General features: G+C 32.9%; 1 protein-coding gene across 1 annotated transcript in view; it reads right to left on the bottom strand.

The window, feature by feature from the left end:
* Window positions 1-233: 233 nt before the first annotated feature.
* LOC123664632 (golgin subfamily A member 4) overlaps window positions 234-23,128 on the bottom strand; it is a 95,257-nt gene continuing 72,362 nt past the window's right edge. The window contains exons 16-21 of the mRNA XM_045599150.1: window positions 21,679-21,796; window positions 21,050-21,241; window positions 8,064-8,172; window positions 6,932-7,032; window positions 3,327-3,488; window positions 234-2,560 (exon numbers count right to left, since the gene is read on the bottom strand). Of these exons, the coding sequence (XP_045455106.1) occupies window positions 2,462-2,560; window positions 3,327-3,488; window positions 6,932-7,032; window positions 8,064-8,172; window positions 21,050-21,241; window positions 21,679-21,796 (781 nt within the window). The 3' untranslated portion in view covers window positions 234-2,461. The remainder of the gene's footprint in view (window positions 2,561-3,326; window positions 3,489-6,931; window positions 7,033-8,063; window positions 8,173-21,049; window positions 21,242-21,678; window positions 21,797-23,128) is intronic.

Raw genomic sequence — 23,128 nt, 5'->3', positions numbered from 1 at the left:
AAGGTGAACAATATATTTATCAATAGGGTTTGCCAACAAAATTGTTAAACGTTTGTATTTTTGATATAGGCAAACAATACTTGACTCAATGTGACTACTAGTTCTATACAAGTTTTATATTTATAGAAAGCAGTAATACGATGAATAAGGTAGTCTTATTTTGAGCTAAAATAGCTAGAAAGATCTCTCCAATGTATGTGAAAAAGTAAATTATGTAAATAAATAAAACAAACTTTTATTGTTACACAAATGTTTATTTATCGCTTACACAAAAATAGACAATGAAATGTTACACGCGAAAGTTATTAAACGCTAAAGGAAAGAAATCACAGATCCAATACATTCATTACGACACCATGCTAAAGCTAACGAAAAACATCTATACATCGATATCGTAGCGTAACTAATAAATGTAAATCACAGTTTAAATTAAAAGCTTATCACAAACTGATATACGGAAAATCGAACGAAAAACCATCTCGGCACTTACTGAGGCATTTGATCGTGTGCATCATCAGTATATATTAAAAAAAAATTGGTTCGTTTTACAAAAAAGATCTATTCCAATCTATGCCCCTCCCTCCCTTCTATCACAGCGTTCCTATAATTTACTATCTAACAGTTCCCTTTTTTTATCTATCTTTATACCTTAGGTGTCCCGCAAGGCACACTTCTAGCACACCTTTTGTTCGATACATCTATCTTCTCATTCTTACTGTAGGTTGTCGATAATGGCACCAAATATAAATAGTATAAGAATACTGATTGTAAATTAAGAATAGAATAATATAAATAAGGATCAAATGGAAACTAACAATCGACTTGATATTTATATAATAATTTGGAACTTTTAGTAAGTACAATTAAGTTAACAACAATGTGTAATTTCTTCAAAAATAACAAAAAGACGGTATAAAAATAGGAAAATTGAAAGCAATAGTTCTTTTCACCTACACATTGAAGAAGATGTATCCACACACCTCTAGTAAGTAGCTCCGTCCCCTTACTCCCCGCCCGCCTTACACACACTAATTTAACAGACTGCTCTGCGTAAAACAAAATACTAATCGAAGAACACATTGAATCGCATATAATAAATATATATAATACTATTAAACAAAATAAAGATGTTTAACTATTTTTATATTTTAAATTCAGGATAAAAAATAGTATTCACATTTAGTTTCACAAATATATTGTGCGAATATATCAATAAAAGTCAGTAAAGTCTGAATGTCTACTTTGAAAGTAAATAAACACGTAACCGGTTATAGTGGTTCCGTATTATTTTTTTCTGCAATTCGTTTACATCCATAGAAAAATATGTATAGAGACATCAAAAATCGTAAAACACGACTACATTACAAAGTAACGTTATACAACATGTTTCAAAGATTATTTTTTTAGGTTAAATTTATTTTTCCACCAAGATTTTTTTTTTTTTTTTTTTGATAAATATTTGATATATTTTTTTTTTTTTTGATACAACACGTAACATCGATAGTAAGATCATTCTATCACAACAACTATGAACTAAGCGCTGTTTTATTTTGAAAGCGAGCTACTAAATTTCACATTTAATAATAGACACTTAAGTTTTGCTTTTTTTGTTTTTTTTTTTTAATTCGATTTTATTTGCAAGTTACGACAAATGATTAAGCCTGTACGCAATTTATTACACATACAAGAAATTGCGAACCTAAAACACCAACTACAAGGGTAAACCTAAATTGATAATTTTAAATAGAGAAACAAAAAAGAAAAATAAAATCGAAATAATTTTTGATATAATTATAGTAAAGCAATTTAGAGTCACAACGACAAAATAAGGGACTAGTAACAAATGATTTATACTTTGTACGAAGAAAACTTGAAACATTTACGAATAAATAAATACAGCAAGTATTTTAATTATATTATTTTACCGAAGTTGTCGTAAAGTCCGGTCGCAGTATCACTTGATACTTTAGTCACAAGTCATTTTTTAACTCTTTAATTTTCCAAGCTGCTTCGTTCCAAACAACGTAAACATATTTTGTTAAAAATAAAAACAATAAATTAGTTCGTTTTAATAAATAAGTACCCTACATTGTATAACAGTGGCGTAAATGTGGCGAGTTTGTGCACGCCACTGCCAACACATAGCCAATAATATTAATAACTAAACATACATTGTCGAGGTCTTTAGAAACGCAATTTTTTAATATAATTCCACAGCTACATTTGTCATGTCCGATTGTTACATCATAATTACATAATTAATTTAAATGTCAAAAATATTTTTTTATATTTGAATCATTAATTCAATCATCATTGTTAACCGTAGGCCCAAAATCATAATTTTTAGTTTCAGTAGATTATTAATCATTAGAGTTAAGTGTTTCATCGTCATTGGAATTAGTCGTAAATTCGGTTTTAGTTTCATTTTCTTTATAATCTTTTGGTTTTTTACGTGTAGTGTTTACTTCTTCCCCGGTCCCTTCTTCGCTCTTCCCTGTTTGATGACTTGAATCAGTTTTATTTTCTGAGCTTCTGGACTCTCGTAGAATTCTTCGAGCATCTATTAAATATAAATCGTCTATTGAAATAATATCAACAATACAAAGTATATTAAACGGTTATCAAACATATGAACTATATGAAACTGAAAAAAAAAAAACTAAAGTTTCAAAATATTTTTCTTAGCAACAATTGAATGAACACCAAGTACTAATATTGTTTATTATTTAAATTACTTATTATTAGTTCAAATATACCAAAAATATAAGAATCGTTTACAAACACGTTAAATAAATGTATGTATTCAAATATAAATCAGGTACTGTGTGATCCTTCTACGTGCGGAAAGAGGCCTGAACCCAGCAGTGGTATATTACAGGCTATAGCGTAGTGTGATAATTATGAATATAAACACCGAATTTCGCTTCGAAACGAACAAATCAACATCAATTAAAAAAAAAATTATTTAAAAAAAATATCGTCAAATACAGAAATTTTTAGGACAGAAAATACAGATTTTTTTAGAAAGAAAAAAATAAATAGAAATACAGATTTTTTTAAGAAAGAAAAATATAATTAGAAATACAGATTTTTTTTTTGAAAGAAAAAAATAAATAGAAATACAGATTTTTTAAGAAAGAAAAAAATAAATAGAAATACAGATTTTTTAGAAAGAAAAAAATAAATAGAAATACAGATTTTTTTAGAAAGAAAAAAAAAATAATTCTTAAAAACTCAAAAAATAGCACAAATATCAACGCAATATAGTTCATAAAAACAATCAACTAACAACATGGGCTGTAAAGACTAGCTAACAAAGTACTCACTTTCATGCTAAGTTCAGACGCAATCGCTGCGGCAGACGCAGGTCTCTCCGACAACGCAATCAATGTTGGCAACAGCGCGTGGCTCCTAGATTCTGACACCAGCCAGTTAGCTGGTAGCGTGCAGAGTGCTTTTATCACACTCCAACCGTCGCATATTGTTTCCTAGAAAGAAATTTTTCTGTCAAATTCCATATTGTTTTTCCTGCTACACGCTTACTGTTGTTTCAGGAAAAGGGTGAATAAGGTTAGTTTGTTGTCAGATAGGCACATTTACACTGAAATAACACACACTTATATGTATGTATATGTATGTAAATATATTAAAAAAAAAAAACAATAAAAGTAAAATATATTACAATTACAATTAATCCAATTAATTATTTGTATAGTGTGTAACTAATTATTCTTTTGTAGTAAAACAATTACTAGATATCGTCGATCTTTTGTAAAAATAAATACACAAAAAAAAATTAATATAATTTATAATATTCAATTCTGTTGATTATCTCTTTTTTTCACAATATTTATCAATGATACAGCAAATATAAGGTTTTTAACACAATTCCACAGCTAGCTTTGAGTCCTACATTCATCTTCAAACCACAAACACAAGAAATAGAAAAAAAGATAACCTATATCTTTTTTTACGCAAGACGTAAAAGCAAGATCCAAAAATTCCACAATTATCAAAAAAAAAATCCTTACAATTTCTTTAGCGACCTAAAATTTTAAAACTACCATACTTTCAAGTCTCGATAACCGAAACCATTAAAACATCTATTAGCGTACATCACCGCGTCCAACAAAACGCCGTAACGACAGACGTATCTTAACGTACAATAAAATTAATGTTCTCGTCGTGTTCAGTAAAATTTACTAATGACTAATTGTAAGAGATGCTTTTATCTTTATAACGATTGAAAACAATGATTAATTATTTTATTACAGCATCGTGTGGTTTCATGTAAACACAATACAAGTATTGTTACAATCACCAGCCCATTCGAACGGAATAGTACTTGTAACCGTCGGCGTTAGTGGAATTCCCGGAACTATGCACGACAATGGTCTTGCATTGGAGTAACGTTTACTGTCGTAATGTTGTTTGTAAATTACTTTTTATATTGAAAATATTTATTTACAAATAATACTAAAACTAAATAAGGCCTTGGCGCAGCAATCACAGCAACTGGTTGACACGCTAGCGGGGGTGGATACGATTCCCGTAGGTAATAAGCGTATATAAAGACCATTAAAATGTTTCTTACAATTTTATTTATACTTATTTATGTTGTGAGTTACCGGCCTCCCAACCAAATCCGATTAAAAACAAATATCCGCTCAAAATGTGAATTGAATTCCCAAACACAGCTTCATCAGTAATGTCGCACCAATTACGGTCATAAATACAACCTAACCATTAGCATCAAGCAATAGCTACAAAAAAATCAAAACGCAAAGTACGCCTATGTATACTTAAACAGCTAATCGCAGTGACAAATTTTCGTCACGAACAATTTAACTAAAACAACTTCTTCATTACCGTAACCCATGTGTTCGTACGGATATAACATTAAACTCGAGTGGTAGTACATCAATTATTCATTCAAATGGTCAGTCCCCCGGCTCTAATGCACTAGGAACAATAACGGTCCCAATTTGCTTCCTTGAGCAACGCCAACACCTGTGTCCGTGGGAACTCGTCTTTATGTATATTTAATGTTTAAATTAACTTTGCCTCTTGTTCGTTATTTTTTTTTCTTTACAGATACAAAATTGTTAACACTTTTTCTTAAATGTAACATACGAAAAATTTCAATTGAATTCGCAAGGGCAATAAGAAAAAATAGTTATTTAATAAATATTTAATGTACCAAGATCTCTTTGAAGGATTATTTACCTGACACAACTTGTAAAAGTTATCTAAAACTTTACAATCTTACGGATTTAGACGAAATTCGACAAACAATTAATTTACTTTTTAGTCTGGTTGAAAAAATTCCTTGTGCTATTCACGATGGTACTTTCTATTAAGAAATTGATATCATTGTTCCATTGTTAAGGTTGCTGGATAGCACTACGTATGTTACCTAACTTTGTAATGTACTTAATGTTACGATGTAAATTTTTATTTTATTGGTTGATATTTTAGCTAGCTTTATTGTCGAGTTTTTTTTTTTTTTTTTGTAAGAGATATATTTTTACGTTCGTTAAGTATGGTAAAACAATTATTTTCATTTCATTTAATTCTATAGCAGTAGCCTAATATCAAAGAATGACATAGGCTACTTTTTATCCCAAAAAATGCACGATTTCTATGAAAGAGTATTTATTATTATCAAAAGAATTTCATGCGATCGATGTTGCTTGCAACAGTTAAATATTATAGTAGGAGATCCAAAACTTAATCGATCTTTACCGAGCTGATAATAGAATTTATTTTGTAAAAAAAAACACTTTTAATTAATAAAAATAATATATATTTAATTGAAAATTGCGACATCAAGATAATTAGAAAATTTTATCTGACTTGATAGTAGACTAATTGATTTAAAAAAGTTTCAACGTTTAATTAATAAAACTACTGCAAGTTCTTGTGAACATCCATTTTCAATTAACGTCAACTATGGTCAACTAATTATAACAGAGGGAGTACGACATAATTAAAACAGAGCCATCATACACTAATTATATTTTTCCCTATAAATGCGATATCTTAGCCGCCGATCACGCGTAAAACTGTTTAGTCCGTTCGTCTTGACCGCTTTTTCTCATGCGGGCCGCACCTGTCTCCTCACGTGTACATTATAATTAAAACATCGTTGTTATTTACTTGTAGATCGTGCTGGTAAAGTTGAAATTTTTAAAGGGCATCGGGCGGCTGATACCCGTACGAGTCGGATAAAAATAATAATAACACTTTATTGGACACCAAGCAAAAAATAAAATGAATAAGCAAGAAAAATGTACAAAAGGCGGCCTTATTGCTAGAAAGCAATACTTTCAGGCAACCTTAGGGCAAAGGAGATGATATAATTATTTAAGTTGTAGATGTACGGATATTCTCATTTTTGTATAAATTGTACAAATATTTGTATTAAAGATGTTTGTATGTATGTTTGTTATTGTTTCACGCAAAAACTACTAGATCGATTTTAATCAAACTTGGCACGTAAATAGCTGGAGATCTAGAATAACATATAGGCAACTTTTTATTCCGACATTCCTATGGGGACGGAAATCCTGTGGGTGAAACCGATTGGCACAGCTAGTTTATACATGTGTTAGACTAAAACCGTTATCCCAATTTCATATAAAAGAGATTCCATATCTACGAAAATTAATTGCTAAGTATAAGAAAAACAGTTGTATGTATGCATGTATATAGGTATGTTTTACATTTCAAAAATTGTAAAATAAGCTTGTAGTTGTCATTTTGCGAAACATTTTTTTTATCAATCTTCAAATTAACTCTTGATTTACAAACACAAAACTACGTTCAAGTGTAATATAAAACTAGCTGAAGCAAAAGTAAAAGAAAAAAAAAAAATATGACTATCATTATTTAGTGGTTTAGCGTGTTATTAATGTAACATCACACGTACCTGCAACTGAGGGTTGTTGACAACCACATATCCGACCAAGACGATGAGGTCCAAAACCATGGTCTCGGAGAGTGTCTGATCGAGACGTTGGTTGCTCAGATCTATAACAAAATTCAAAAATTGAAATTTTAAATAAATATAAGTTTAAAATAGATTCGTACACAGAGTTGTCTTTCGCAACGGTATGCAACTTAATGTCTGCCTTTTAGGTAACATGTACTTTTTTAAAAACATGACTTGGCAACAACTTCGACAGGCCTATGCAGGCAGCAGTGGACTGCGATAGGATGAAGTGATGATGATGATGTGTACTTTGTTATAATAAATGTGAGGTTTGGTTTTTGATCGATTTACACTGAAATAATTTAAAAGATTTTAATAATTCTTTCGCCATTAGAAAGCTGTATCAACCAGAACTACTTTAGGTTATAAAACATTATAAACACACTAAGAAGCGGAGAGCTATTGTAAGCGTTGACAAGACTATCAATATTTGTTCACATCAAATGTTAGTGTAAACTAATAGTATGCATTAAAAACATTACAAATCTAAGTCACTTTAGTATCCTTCTGTAAATAATAAAACATTCGTAAATAATCAATTTAAAATTCTAACTTTAAACTTTCAAATCTATAATAGAACCGGACTTTATTACCCTTGAGGGATTTTTGCAAAAAGCATACCCATCACCCTTGAGATATTACCCCATTGGTTAGAACATTGCAACTGGCAAAGATATCACATAACATAAAAAACTGAGTATGAAAGACGTATGAATGATTCGTAAAGGATCAAAACTGCTTGATAAACCTCCTTGGTTACATCAACCTTGCTGTGTAGTCAGTTCTTTTTCATCGTGTTCCAATGCGGGTTGGCGGATATATTCCCTACTATGAGTAGCGATCGCTATCAGGTGTACGTGATATCAACCGGGACCGACTGCTTAACGTTCTCTCTGAGTCGCGATGGGGAGACCCACAAGGACTGCACAAACACCCAGACCACGGCAAACATAGGGCCAATACAAATGTTTGTCATGTGCGGGGATCGAACCAGCAACCGCCAGCGCAACAGCCACAAACCAGTGCTGTGACCGTTTCGCCAACGCGTCGTCAAGATAAATTTACTTACGTAAAGCTGTTGTCCTGGGCGCTTCTTTTTCATTGGGAGCGTGTTGGGATAGCAGCCTAGCGACCGCTGCACGAAATTCTAGCGGCCATCCGCCTTCTCCGAACGCTTCCTGTTGACAATATCATATTCAAAGTAAACATTGTGTCCTTATTTACTTTGTGTAATGGGAAATGTATTAAGCAATCGAAACATTCATCTTTGATATGTACAAAGTTTATATCGAATAAATAGAGCTTATTTTATCCTCGTATAAAACTGCTAAAAGTACAAGGTACAAATATTTTAAATGAATAATTTGTTTAAAACTTTAGGCGTCGAAATCAATTCCAGAATGTACTGATAACATTGCTACTATAAACATTTTTAATATCATATCAAAAACACCGACCGTTCCAGCGGGGATCGAACCCGCACCTCCGACTCTCCGTGTCGGCGCTCTTGGCCAATTAAGCTATGGAACGATTTACTAGTCCGGTCGAAATCTTTGATATGATGGTTTTTTTTTCGGTCTTAAGCGATCGCGGCGCCGCCTATAGTGAGTTCTTTACAGACCCCAAAATATAACACAAACATTGCTACTACTTACTTTTTTTAAGCAAGTCTGCATACATAATAGTGTTTTCGAGCTTAAATTTTACGTTTTACCATCCAACTAAAAATATTAAAATTAAACCGAACCGGATCCAAATCACAATCAAACTTTTTCGCGCAAAGAATGCTGTACGTTTTCGTGATACACTAAACGTGTCAAGTGCAAAACTAAAAAAAAAAAACCGCTGAACCATTTCACCTGATTTTCGTTTAAAATGTTTCTAATACTATGTACAAAAAAAATTAAGAAAAGAAAATTGCGGAGTAAATTGGTTATTTAATGTGTTGGTCATTTTACAGTAAAGAAAAAACAAAGTCTGTCAGGTCAGCCAGTAAGACATAATTAAGATTCAACGCTTGAGCTCCATTTGGTTGTAAAAAATTGACCTCTAACTCTCCTCAGTAACAATCAAGTCCTTTCAGTCACGCGTGTAGGTCCGAAACTCTCGGTATTCCGGTCACGGCTGCGGGTCACGCGATGCAATTGTTTCTTCCGTGAGATTTGAGCATGCGAGATTTGGTAAGGGAGGCAACGGTCGGTAAGAGACGATTACATTTGTGGTGATTTTGATTTTCCTCAAACGAGATCTTTCTTTTCCATGAAGTAAAACTTCTATACCCATGGTTGACTTGGGGAGTAAGTTGGTAAATGCGTGACGATGACGTTACGAATAGTGCAATCGGGCGAGGTGAACGGAAGTTGAGAAGGCGATATAGGTTAATTAAGATAGAAAGAAAGAAAGTTACGCTAAATTTTACTTCAGTCGTGTGAACTAAAGCACACTAATTTTCTTTATCTATGTAGATAAATTTTGTAATAAAATTTACAACCGAACACGGTCGTGTGTTTCGAAGATAGGCAACTTAACAGTCAATGAATATATGTAAAAATATATAGTTCATTATTTGTTTAATTAATAAATACCTAATACACAAGAATTTTACGCCCACACTTAGTACGAGAATCAATCTTATGACCCTAAAGCAGGATCACCGCCAACTGAATTAACGGGTCACTTTCCACATCGGTATATAGTAAGTAATATTAGTTTTAGTCAATTGTTATGATAAAAACCATACTAACTGTAGAACTAATAATAATGAAAATAATCATAACAAAATGAACCGATAAATTTTAAACGAATAAATATTAAAATAAAAACTTAATTCAAATATATCAAGACCCAATTACATGAAAACAACGAAAATTAAAAACTAAACCACCCCACAAAAAGCCCATTAAACCATCATCCACGAAATACCGATCAATCATGCGAACCCCATACGATAACCATTAGAATCGTTAGCGGTACATCTGCGACCGCGGCTAATAAACTCGTAATCTTGTTTATTATCTATTACGGCCCACAAACAAACAGAGGCCCCGCAGTGGCCCCACAGACCCACGGGTCCCGGGGGCCCGCAATTATTCACGGTACGGCCCTGGAACACAGACATCAAAGTCGGTGGAGCTGAAAACCCAAGAGATTCGACTTGTTTGATTTCTATTATCATCCGCGGATACTAAGTATTTACTTTCGACGTTTACTTTGAAGTTATGAGTGTTATGTCAATTCGTTATTTCGCTCTGAGAAGTTTTATTTTCTTTATTGTGTGCGTTATTAATGTTTATATGATATATCGATATTCTAAAAATGTATATTTTTAAGTATATTTATTTATTTAACAATTTTTATACGTGCAAAATTATATACATAATATATTTGTCATGGAAACACGTATAATGGGTGTGCTTATCCCTGTAAGAGATTTTTTCCAGCACTCCCAAAAAGGAACGTTTACAGATATAAATTAAAGGTAAGGTAGATGTACAATAAGAAAACATTAAATCATTGAAATATATATACATATATACGCAAAAACACCCATATATAGACATATACATACATACATACACAACATATACACATAAAGAAAAAAATATATATAGCTGACATACAAAATAATAATATATAAATATATATTATACCCACATAGTTAAAATTATGATACGGAAAGATTAATTTTTTTTTTAAGTAAATATAGTCGTACAAGCGCAAATTGATGACGGCAATGAATTCCACAGCCTAGCTGCGTGGACGGTATAGTAATTAGTATAGAAACTAGAAGAGTGTGAAGGAATACGTAACAGTTATTGTACATATATTCCTATAATTAGTAGATCTCTGTACTGATAAGTATAGATGCCCTTTTTATACCACATAGATTGCAAACAACCGTACAGCCAATCTGACGGTGAACTACCACAACACCTGAAGCATCCAGAGCCACTTCCTGAACCTCCTCAGTTACTTTCCACCTCATTCACCACAGGAACACGACACTTGAAAGCAGTACTATTCGGATGTGATCTTCTGTAAGGTTGAATTACTTTCCGAGTCAAACTGATTTTGAACAGGATTGTTCCTGCTGTGCCCTATCTAAATAGAACGAACATAATATAATGTTGTATATTGTATACATATAAAGAAGAACTAGGGTTTATATTGTTTTATCTGCTCATCCATCTAGAGTTAGCTAAGTATGAGCTATTTTTTACATTTAGTATTTCTATAATCTATAAATGAAAACCGCCAGATTTTTGTCATGAACCTTTTACTGTATGAAAACGTAAATGGATTTTAATCCGCCAAGCTGCAGTGCCGGATTTATATTTTTTATGAGTGTAGGCCACTTTATTTCTGCCACCCCATGTACATACATACCTTTCTAAAATAATATTTTTCCATTTGTAATAAAATCCTTTACTACAAATGGAAAATTATTATTTAAATAAACGAATGAATTACTCATTAAGAAAGAGAGCGTAAAAAAGAAACAAGATATACAATTTTTGCCGCCCCTAAGCCGCGGCCTATACGGCCTATTTATAAATCCAGGACTACCAAGCTGTATTTTAAGCAATATGAATCAAAAGTTTAATATAATTTAGCCAATATTAAAATTAAACTAGTACCCATTTCACCACATAATAGATATATTCGATCCTTGTAACATTTATAAATAATGGTACCAATTCTTAATAATTCCCAACGTGTTCAAATATAACCCCTTCCGATAATTTTCAATTATTTCCAACAGTTCATCACTTCACCATCATAGATCACGTGCCATCGTTCACGGTTCAATAGCCACGGCGTAACAGACAGACACGCGGATGACACAAACCTAACCCTTAATAGTAAGTTATAATTATTTTTGTGTTTCTGTGTAGATATTATTATATAAATGCGCTCACTTTTGGTACTGATATAGGTTTCAGATCTGGTTTGACCACCCTTCAACCCCGTATTTGTTGAGCAAGTGATGCAAGTAATGATCGGTAATAATCGGCAATAATCGACAATTATTGTTCTAAGAATTTATTTTCAAAAAGATAGATTCATTTAGATCAGAACAACATACTGTTCTACTATTCAGCCTGTAATATTATACTATACTATTCAGCCTGTAATATCCCACTGCAGGGCATAGGCCTCTTTCCCCATGTAGGAGAAGGATCAGAGCTTACTTAATCCACCACGCTGCTCTACTGCGGGTTGGCGGATATGTTCCCTACTATGAGTAACGATCGCTATCAGGTACTTATGTTAGCAAACGGGACCGACGGCTTAACGTGCTCCCCGAAGCTCGGTATAGAGACTCACAAGGGCAGACATCTAAACCGGAAAAAATATACAAATATCCATCATGAGCGGGATTCGAACACGCAAACCGTCTACACGCACCACTACACCAGAGCGGTTGTTAATAACACAATAAATATGTGTCGCGATTTGTAGTTTACTTTATGTGTACATATATGTATATATTTATGTGTGTGTGTGTATATATCGCGGGCTTCAGGACAGAGGGGCGTATAAGCAATACCCCTATTTTTCAGGAGACCAAAAAAACTTAATAACTTTTTTTTCAATGTATCTCTTTAGCTAAAAATTTACATGTGTCTATGAAAGTACTTCCATAAGAACGTGAAACGCTCATTTTTTTGTAAGTATTTAAAAACTTGCAATATTGCACTTATTTCTATTTGGCTCGACAGTTTTAGGCAAACCGTATGTCATTTTTTCTCAGAAAATGCTTTTATCGGATGGACGTATAATACAAAACTTTTATATACAATGAAATATTTAAAAAAACATCTGAACTTAGCACAAGTATCGTAAAATGTCATTAATAAATATTTATTATTTCATTAAATGTAGTATTTCTACCATTTTTAAAGATTACACGTCCATCTGGCTTGTCAAAACTATAAAATTAGTTTTATTCTAAGACAGACGTAAAGACTATTTAGGGTTAATTTCGATGGTAGTTAAATAAAAGAAGACACAAAAATAGTTTAAAATATTATTATTATTATAAAAGGAATTTGTTTAACAAATCAACTTTTAAAAGCAATCAAAATCTTAGCATAATTATTTAAAATACTATTATTATAAAAGGAACTTGTTTAACAAATCAACTTTTAAAAGCAATCAAAATCTTAGCATAATTATTTAAAATACTATTATTATAAAAGGATCTTGTTTAAGAAATAAACATTTAAATGCAATCAAAAACTTAGCATAATTAACACTCTAGTACTACAATGACAATTATTGTTTCTTTGGTCCTAATCAACATTCCAGAATTGCAATGATCTATGATAGTCTAAAAGTTTAGAACAGTATTAAACGTGGGTATTAAAGAAAATAAGTTTATCTAAATAGCATAAACTACTATAAAAAATCTATAAAGATAAAAAACACGAATGACGTAATTTCTAGGGTATTATAGCTTAGTTGCACTTAGTACTTTCCCTTTAATTGCTTGCAATGCCAATAAATAAAAAAAGAGAGAAGTTCAAACATCTATAAAATGTACTTATTAATTCTTTTTCCCTGACCGACGTCTTAAATAGGAGGCTCGTGTTGCAGATAATTCCAATTCGTCATCATCTTGACGAGGCCTAATCTGAGGCAACGATTCTGATACAGACTGAACAGGTAGCTTTTCGTAGTAGAAGTGATGATTCTTGGGTATCGTCCCATCCTGACACATAGCCATCAGATCTCTATGTTTTATTTGTTTTAACAAAATTTGTCCAGGGTACAGTTTTGCAAGATGCGAATTACGTTCCGATCTTGTCACTCTCTCCTTTAACTTTACCTCTTTGAATTCTTCCCAGTAATCAAATTTGAAATAAAACGAATGGGGAATATCTTTATTTAATCGTAACCATCTTACGTTAGCCCATTGCAAAACAGTTCCATCAGTGGCTTTAATTGCATTTGGAATAATAGTACTTCGCAGTGATTTGAAATCCAAAAAATCTGTGTGTTCCATAACGTGAACATTATATGGTTTGTCTTTACGGGCTAGTCGTATGACATTTTGCCAGTCATCAGGGGTGTAGATTTTGGCATACTCAGAAGCTCGTTCAATTGTCGAGTGCATGTTGTCGCACTCCATGTAGGTGTGACCGGGTTCAAGGAATTTATAGTCAATGACTCTAATTTCATTTTCAGGTGATGTTATGATATAATTTAGCATAGCAACAAGCACAGAATTTCTATTCTGCCCTGGACAGCAGTCAGAAAATGATATTAGGTGATCGACGTTGGAGAGGTTTGAAATATAACTATAGAGACACGTTGATACTTCGTTCGATCCGCGATTGCCTTCATATTCCGGCCAAAAATAACAATAACCTTGTTTAGTCGCTGCATTATGAATTGTGAAATTCATGCAACTTATACTGGTAGGTGTACATATACTGTAGGTACGACATTATATTGGTAGGTGATATAAAAATCGATAATCGTATCAAATCGTATATACGGACGTCTTTATGGTTCGATACACAATTCATCATTCGTGGTTACGACCACGGTACGACTTTCTGGCATGAAAATAATATCGGACTTCAGTTATAAGCCTAAAAGTATTTTATTAATATTTTCTAAAATAATTTACCTACAGTTAAGAAAAAAACAGAGGTGGTGTATTGATAAACTTAGAAATGATTGACGTAATAAAAAAAAACGCATTTTTTTTAATACGCCCCTCTGGCTTGAAGCCCGCGATATGTATATATTTTTATATGTGTATGTATATATGTGTGTACGTATGTATACGTGTGTGTATATGTATATTATATAGTATACACTAAAATATTTACTTATTTTTATGTTTTTTTTTTTCTTTAATAATTATGTAAGTCTATCATATCATAGTTTTTATCTATTTATTATTGATTTTTTCCTTCTTAATTTGTGCACACTTTTAACCGCTGCTACTGTATCGTGTCCAGTGCCCTAAGGTTATCTGGAAGAAATCGCTAGTTAGCGATAAGATAGCCTTTGTACATCTTGTATTGTATCTTTCTTTATATGTGTCTGTATTTTGGAGTACATTAAGAATAAATAAATAAATATAAAAATATAAATATATCTTAAGGTTTACTGCATCCATTAAACATTCTACATAGACGACGCGTCTCAGCGTTTATAGTACGGATTGTTGTAGTGGCGGTCTCAGATGCTCTCATGACAAAAAGGAGAATGATGCGATTCCATACATTCTTGGGCCAAAATGTAATGAAATGAAAATGGTATAAATTAATGCATTTAGGGTTATCGATCCCTCGCTGAAAATTATCTATATTTTGGCTATCTGAGAGTGGAGTTATTAGACTTTTTGTAAAAGTGAGGTTATGTTATAATGTCTATAAAAAACCCGATCACTAAGTTCTTGTAGCATTAATGTTTGTTATACTTAGTAAAGACTGTTTGAAAACACATTACAAATATTGATATACACTTGAAACCATAAATAAATATCAGGAATGGACTCAGAATGCATCGGAAAACAGTAAACACTAAACGAGTGACGGACACAGTATTACTGTTAGTAAGCTGTCAAAGCTGTCATTAAAAATATGATTTATTTTAAATCGATACGAAATCGATAATCATTTTGGTTTATCAAATATTAATTGATATTTTCGATATTAATGTAACTTTATTTAAATACACGTTATTGTTTACAGCTTTAATTATGCATCTAAATATCTTGAGTTAATTAACTAGTGCAAACATTTTCTTTTTGAATTCTGTAATCGATTATAGTGGAATCGATACCCAAATAATTTGATGAAAACTATCTTTCTCAATTTTCTCCGCTTCTAGATTCAGAATTGAGGTGATATTTTATATTTTAAAATAAAAAAATATGACCAATTTTTTAAACAATATCTCTACTCATTACATTTTGGCCCAAAAGTCGCATTCTCCTTTGTATTGATCACGTTTGTATTTAGATGCTTGAGGTTGTATTGTGAATTATGATATTACAGTTAATCCTACTGAGCGCCATTTTAAAACTTTTATTTGTTTCACTTTATATACGCGAAATAGAATCTCAGTATAGACACTATTATCGATTCGTGCACATCACTACTATACTAGTGGCTATCGATTACGTCCCAGTCCCGTCTCGCCCTCGCTGACGTTCCACTGACATCTGTCACAATACACACACCCTATACGGCTGATATTATTTTTTTCCACTATCAAGTTACAAGCGTAGTTATTCTATAAATCTTTTCGACAAACTTATATCAATTTAAAAATCATTTTATCAAACCGTTTTTTAAAACTGACCGAATTCATCTCTATAACATAATTTTTGAACCATTACTCAATCAAGACAGTTACCAACTGATGTTACCGTCGCCCGTGGACATCTGCAACATCAGAGGAGACGCAAGTGCGTCGCCGCCTTTAGGGAAAAGGTGTCAGTACACTCGACGCTTGAAAACCCCCAAATTGTAGCGCTCAGGTAAAATCTCAGAATCAAGGTCATTCACAGTTTGCATGTACGCGTAAAGAATCGCACAAAGATCACACAATGATTGCTATACTATACTATAATATATATATATATATATATATATATATATATATATATATTTAGAAATTAAATCATGAAATTTGTATTTATTTAATACATTATAGATATCATACTCAGACCCGGGGCGTTAAAGACGTCGGAGGGGTGAGTAAGGTCACAGCCAACTACGCCTATGACAGAATGTCTTATTTTACTAGAACAAACATAAGCTTAATAATAAAGTTACACATTATTACTAGTCTAATTATTCATTAAGTATTTGTAAACTAAACCTTTGGATTTCGATGTCCAAATACAGAATTTTTATTTATCTAAGGTACATAAAGTTGTTGCAATACAGCCTATTGTATTAGACTATATACCATGTAAAATTAAGTAAAGGATAATTTATATAAAATCCTAATTTTCTAGACATATATTTTAACCCTATACATTAAATTCTTACTAGCCCTAAAAATTTATTAGAGAAAGCTACGAAAATTATTAATATTCAAATTATCCATCACACGTAATAGAGAATTAATAGAATTTATATAAGTTACACGGCCCGGAGCGAACCCGCGTCGCTCCCGGTGGCTCTGTAAACAGCATCGCCGCGTAATATATTTGCGATGGGTTCTGCGAACGTATGTACATTGTACACTCCGTAGTGTTGGGAACTGAACTGACACATCGATATCGATAAATAATAATGTAACAAAAAAAAAATTGCACTGACGTCATATTTTGTAACACTTACTTACTTTTAAATAGGTTTTTTAACACTAATATATGTTTATTGCAATTTGTATATGGCTAGTTTAAAGAGAGTAAATTATATCCTCTATAACGTTTTAGACATATAGAAAGAAATATATCAGAAATATTTATCTGTTGGATCATTATATGTCCCATCTTATGTGAACATTAATTTTAAAATTTCTTTGACTAGCCCATTGGCGCAGTTTGTAGTGGCCCAGATTTCCGCTCTGCGGGTTGTGGGTTCGATTGCCACCCCGAGTCTGAGTGTAATATATATATATTATTTATATGTATATTTATCGCAAAAAAAATGTAGCTTTATCAGTCGGCTGTTACCTTATAACACGAGCATAAAGTTGCTAACCTTAGGAACAGACAACCGTGTATGACAATTATTATTAATAATGACGACAATATGTGTTACAAATACTACATATACTTTAAATCAAAACCTTAAATTAATCACGAAAACTATTGAAAATATTTTATCGCCATAAAAACGAAAATTTATCGACTGGTCAGTTACACGCTATCGATAAAATCAATATAGAAACATCACTAGTCCACGCTACGGTGAACAGATGATAAATTGGCTCCTTGTCCGTGGTTCGTGGTTTTAAATTGATTGAGCTAACTTTGTTTCAAGGATTGGTTTAGCGATAGAATTCGCTTAATAGACGTTTTCTTGATTGAGAATTGATTGTTGGTTTAAAATATACGAAAAAGCAATCTTAAAAGATTTTATTGAGTATATTAAGTATTTTTTTTTCTTTTGAAGATATCTTTGTGGTAAGTTAAATTTATGATTGTTTGTTCAAGTAATTATTATTTTTTATTTTTTTTATCTTTAACGTATGTGTTGTATGTTTATATACACGGTAGAATAAAATACATACATTACCCCACCAGTTAAATGTATATTTACAAAAAAAAAACGTAGAAATGTACGTACGCGCATAACTATTGAACGAATGCACTAAATTGGGCAATTTTTTGTATTCATCATCAAGATTTGTATAGTCTAATATATAAAATTCTCGTGTCATGGTGTTAAACATTGAACTCCTCCGAAACGGCTCGACCGATTTTAATAAAATTTTTGTGGGCATATCGGTTAGGTTTGAGAATCGGCCAACATCTATTTTTCATACCTCTAAGTTATAAGGGGGTGAGGGGGGGATTAAGCGGGTTAATAATATATATGGCAAAGAAACGTTTGCGGGGTCAGCTATTAAAAATATAATAACATAAAGTTAGCTAGGTCAAGTGACCAGTAGTAAGAATAGAAAATAAAAATACTAATCCCACGTTTCAATAATTTAACCAAGCATCGTCTTGTTTCGTAATGTACTAATCTCTACTAAGCTAATATATTCTAGTAAGACAGTAGTCCCTGTCCGCCAGACAAACACTTATCTCCAGACAAAGACAACGAGATTTACCTATGTGTCCGCAACTTGACACCGAGCATACATTATTCTTCACTAAGCGATGGCTTAGACTATACAATTAATAATAATAGGAATAACAATAATAATACTTTATTTCAGACTAGATTTTAAGTCCATATTGGGTTAGTACAACAAAACAACATTTAGAATAAAAAACAAAACGAAATTAAATTAAAAAATCAATAAGAAAAAATAAAATTAAATATAGTAAAAGTAAAATCAAAAATCAAAAAAAAAATAAAATTCAAAAAATTTAAAAAATTGTTAGTAGACAAAAAAACAGAAAATTAAGAAAATAAAAATAAATAACATGAAACTTGTACTATATGAAACTTAACTATAGCAATTTTTTAATTAATAAAGTCTTATATGACATAAAATTTTACTATTACTATATTTAAAAAATTTCAGGAAAATAAAGCAACAGATTACAAAAAAAAAATGTGCTTTAGACCACACGACTGAAGTAAAACTTCTTTAGTTGCCCCTACAGTAATATACGAAACGTATTGTCTCTCTATCTTCACTAACTTATATCTCCCTCTCAACTTCCGTTCGCCTCACCCGATCACAATTTTCGTAACGCTCTCGTCACACATTCACTTCCACCTCAAGTTAAGCGTGCGTAAAGAAGTTTTACTTCAGATTTTGTTAAAGCAAAGCTTTGTGTTACATATGTAATATTAATGTTGCGATGCGACGCGATGCGAATCGACGCGAAGATACGCGACATAATTCGAGAAATAAAAGCTCCAGTAAATACGCAGCGTTGAAAGCATTGCTAGGATTAACAACGCGCTTATGGTGTTGGTATGGCAGGCTTTTTCATAGGCTACGACAACCGCTTACCATGCGCTTATTGGTCACTAAGTGGCTTCTTCATTTACTCATATTACTATTGAATATAAGCAGCCTGTCACATGTATGCTGGAGTATTTCATTACTAAAAAAAACCTACGTGGCTCCAACAGCACATAATCACCCTAAAAAAAGATTCCTACAAAAGCATCGATACACGTAACCGACGTATCATTAAGATATCCAAGCTTCGGATGCTGCATCCCGACCCCTGTTTGCAGAGCACACACCGTGATACTCCGGTTAATTAAGGACTCTCGGCAAATACTCGGCGATACTCGTAACGAGATATCGTTTAAATAATACGAATGACCCACGCTTGCGATTCCTTTGTTGGATTATCATCAATGATGGTGGATACGGAATTGAGGGTAGTTGGATATTTTAATAGTGTCGATTTTATTATTACAATCGTGGTTTAATTCAAAATTTGCTGATATTTAACGTATAACGATATCTGACTGATAAAAATTTAGGATTTGTTATTCTTTTCCACTTCAAAAGTCTGCGTTATTTAGAACAGAATTATAAATTATCATTATTTAAGACTATGTATTTAACAGCCACATCTCAGTGATAGATATTATCTTAGTGATATTATTAGTATCGCTTTATTTTATGGTTCTAGTGTCGCTCCCCTAAGGAATACAATGCCGAATCTACAATTTTTAAACAAGCCTTCACACTTACTCACTAACTTGCACATCATTCATCATCATCATCATCATCATTACAGCCTTTACAGTCCACTGCCAGACATAGGCCTCCACAAGTTTACGCCAAAAATAACGTGAACTCATGTGTTTTGCTCATAGTCACCACGCTGGGCAGACGGGTTGGTGACCGCAGTACTTTGTCGCACCGAAGACGCTGCTGCCCGTCTTCGGCCTGTGTATTTCAAAATAAGCAGTTAGATGGTTATCCCGCCACCGGTCGGCTTTTTAAGTTCCAAGGTGGTAGCTGTGGAACTGTGTTATCCCTTAGTCGCTTCTTACGATATCCACGGGAAGAGAGGGGGTGGCTATATTCTTTAGTACCGTAGCGTAACTTGCACACTCAGCTACAATTATTAGCAATTACATCATTTTCTCATTGGCGCTCCCTTAAGTCATTCTATAATACGAATCTAACAGTTCACACTGTTCCACGACCTTTTCGATTTAACAATTAGATCGTCCATCGTACTCATATGATCAAGACACTCATACCACTTTTCCCCAGTGACGCTACCATCAACATCTAATAACAACTCTGAGGGCACAGACAGCCTCACTTAATTGTACGATATGGTGGTCCATCACGTATATTGCGCTCCTATCGCGATGAACATCTCAACTAGCATTGCTTAGGAAACAACCTCATTTTCTTGCTCGATCCAATATGGAGATCTATCTAGAATAACAACTCTTTGACGACAGCATCACTTACTTGCACAATCTGGTGGTCCATCTCAGCAATAGCTCTGAGGAGGTGGGCTGTCCTCGCCGCCCTTACGAAGTCTCCACACTGCCCCAGCGACGCCCCCTTAGCGAAAAGCATGCAGAATTCCGCCCGAGAACCGCATACGCTTTTACCGAGGGCCGTGCGAAGGGCTTGTTTTGCATATGTGCGTTCTGAGCCCTGGTGAAAAAAATATTGGTGTAATTATCAACTGATGTTATTACAAATATATATTTATGATAACATGAGCATTTTTCAATATCGGGTCTGCTTAAAAATATGTAAAATCAATTAACGTAGTCAGAAAATTGAGACCTTTACTAGTTCTAGCACTTTTTCGATAACACTAAATTACAAAACGATTTATGGATAGCGAGACTATATAAAATATTACGCTTCAGTCTGTAATATCCCGCTACTGGGCATAGGCCTCTTTCCCCATGTAGGAGAAGGATCAGAGCTTAATCCACCACGCTGCTCCAATGCGGGTTGGTGGATATATAAAATAACACATTCAATATTCTGGACTAAATGCACTTCTCACTTCATTAATAAATAGCACCAATGTAAAGGCTAAACAAGTTGCTAGTTCACTAGTTATAATACTGTAAACTCACAACATCTGGTAGGTAGGGATGGCACAGATCCGCGCTGACCGTCAACAGAGTCTGAATGCTCTCGCGGACTTCGCCGGCTTTCTCTGCGCGCGTGATGCATCCGCTGAGGCAGAGGTAGCTGGAAGAACACACATATTTAGACTTATGTCAAAAGCAGTATAGCGGCTGTAAAGACACACGTACACACATGTTTCGACTTATCGGATGAAACAGAAGAGATAGTAACATCTTAGCAATCGCTAATCATAAATATTAGTCTGCTGTTCAATAGAGACATATCTGCCTGTCTGTTTGTAGTATTAAAATAACCGCTTTGTACTAAATACATATGGATGTATATATGATACATATACCAAAATAACATTTTTTACAATTTTTGTCTGTCTGTCTGTCTGTCTGTTTGTTCCGGCTAATCTCTGAAATGGCTGGAGCAATTTTGACGGGACTTATACTGGCAGTTAGCTGATGTAATAAGGAGTAACTCAGGTTACTTTTATTTTAGAAAATTATTTATTTTGTTACTCGGCAAACTGGACAATATATTTTTTTAATTCCACGCGAAAGAAGTATCGGACACAGCTAGTTCAAAACATAAAATGATTAAAAATATATAATGAAATTACAATATTCAAATAATAAAAGTTATTTATGAGATCATTGATATAAGACTGAATAAAATATTATCATCATCATCATCATCATTTCAGACTATTGTAGTCCACTGCTGGACATAGGCCTCCACAAGTTCGTGCCAAAAATGGCGTGAACTCATATGTTTTGCCCATAGTCACCACGCTGAGCAGGCGGGAATAAAATATGTAATATAATAATTGAATTGAAAAACAATCGAACTAATGAGTCGATGATTCCATTCTTCCTTCGTAAGCTGAACTCTTGCGTTACGGCACGGTAACTCGGTACATGACATACTGTAGTGGTCTGGGCGTTTGTGTCTGCCCTATGTTTGAGATTTAACACAAATACTATATCTCATTCTACTTGAGGCTTTTTAGCGTCACGTATTCATAATTGTAAAAAAAAAACATATAGTAATAATTTTACAGAGTAATATTGAATTCATTTTGTTGTTATACGAATAGATCACATTAGAAACATTTGAAATGAAAATGATTCCTGTTTCAAAACTAAGGCAACCAAGAAAATATCACGCAATTTCGAGTAAGTATAAGGACCTACGTTGTAACATCTTATAATAAGTGTTTAATCCGTCTTTCGCGTGTTCGAATATTTAGTGTTTAAACCGACTAACAAGCTCCCCTTCAACGGAGCGAGTAAATCCGGATGAAAAACAAACATGGCATGTTGACGACTACCCAAACAAAACAGCGGTAAAAGCGACAATATTTTGATAAGTAATTTTATTTTAATATCAAGCATACACAACAAATTTTAATTACGAATATGGATAAAATTTTACTGAAATCGAATA

Source organism: Melitaea cinxia, chromosome 22 (genome assembly GCF_905220565.1).
Source record: "Melitaea cinxia chromosome 22, ilMelCinx1.1, whole genome shotgun sequence".
Classification (NCBI taxonomy): Eukaryota; Metazoa; Arthropoda; class Insecta; order Lepidoptera; family Nymphalidae; genus Melitaea; species Melitaea cinxia.
Note: the sequence above shows the minus strand (reverse complement) of the source record. Positions and strands in the feature narration are given on the sequence as shown.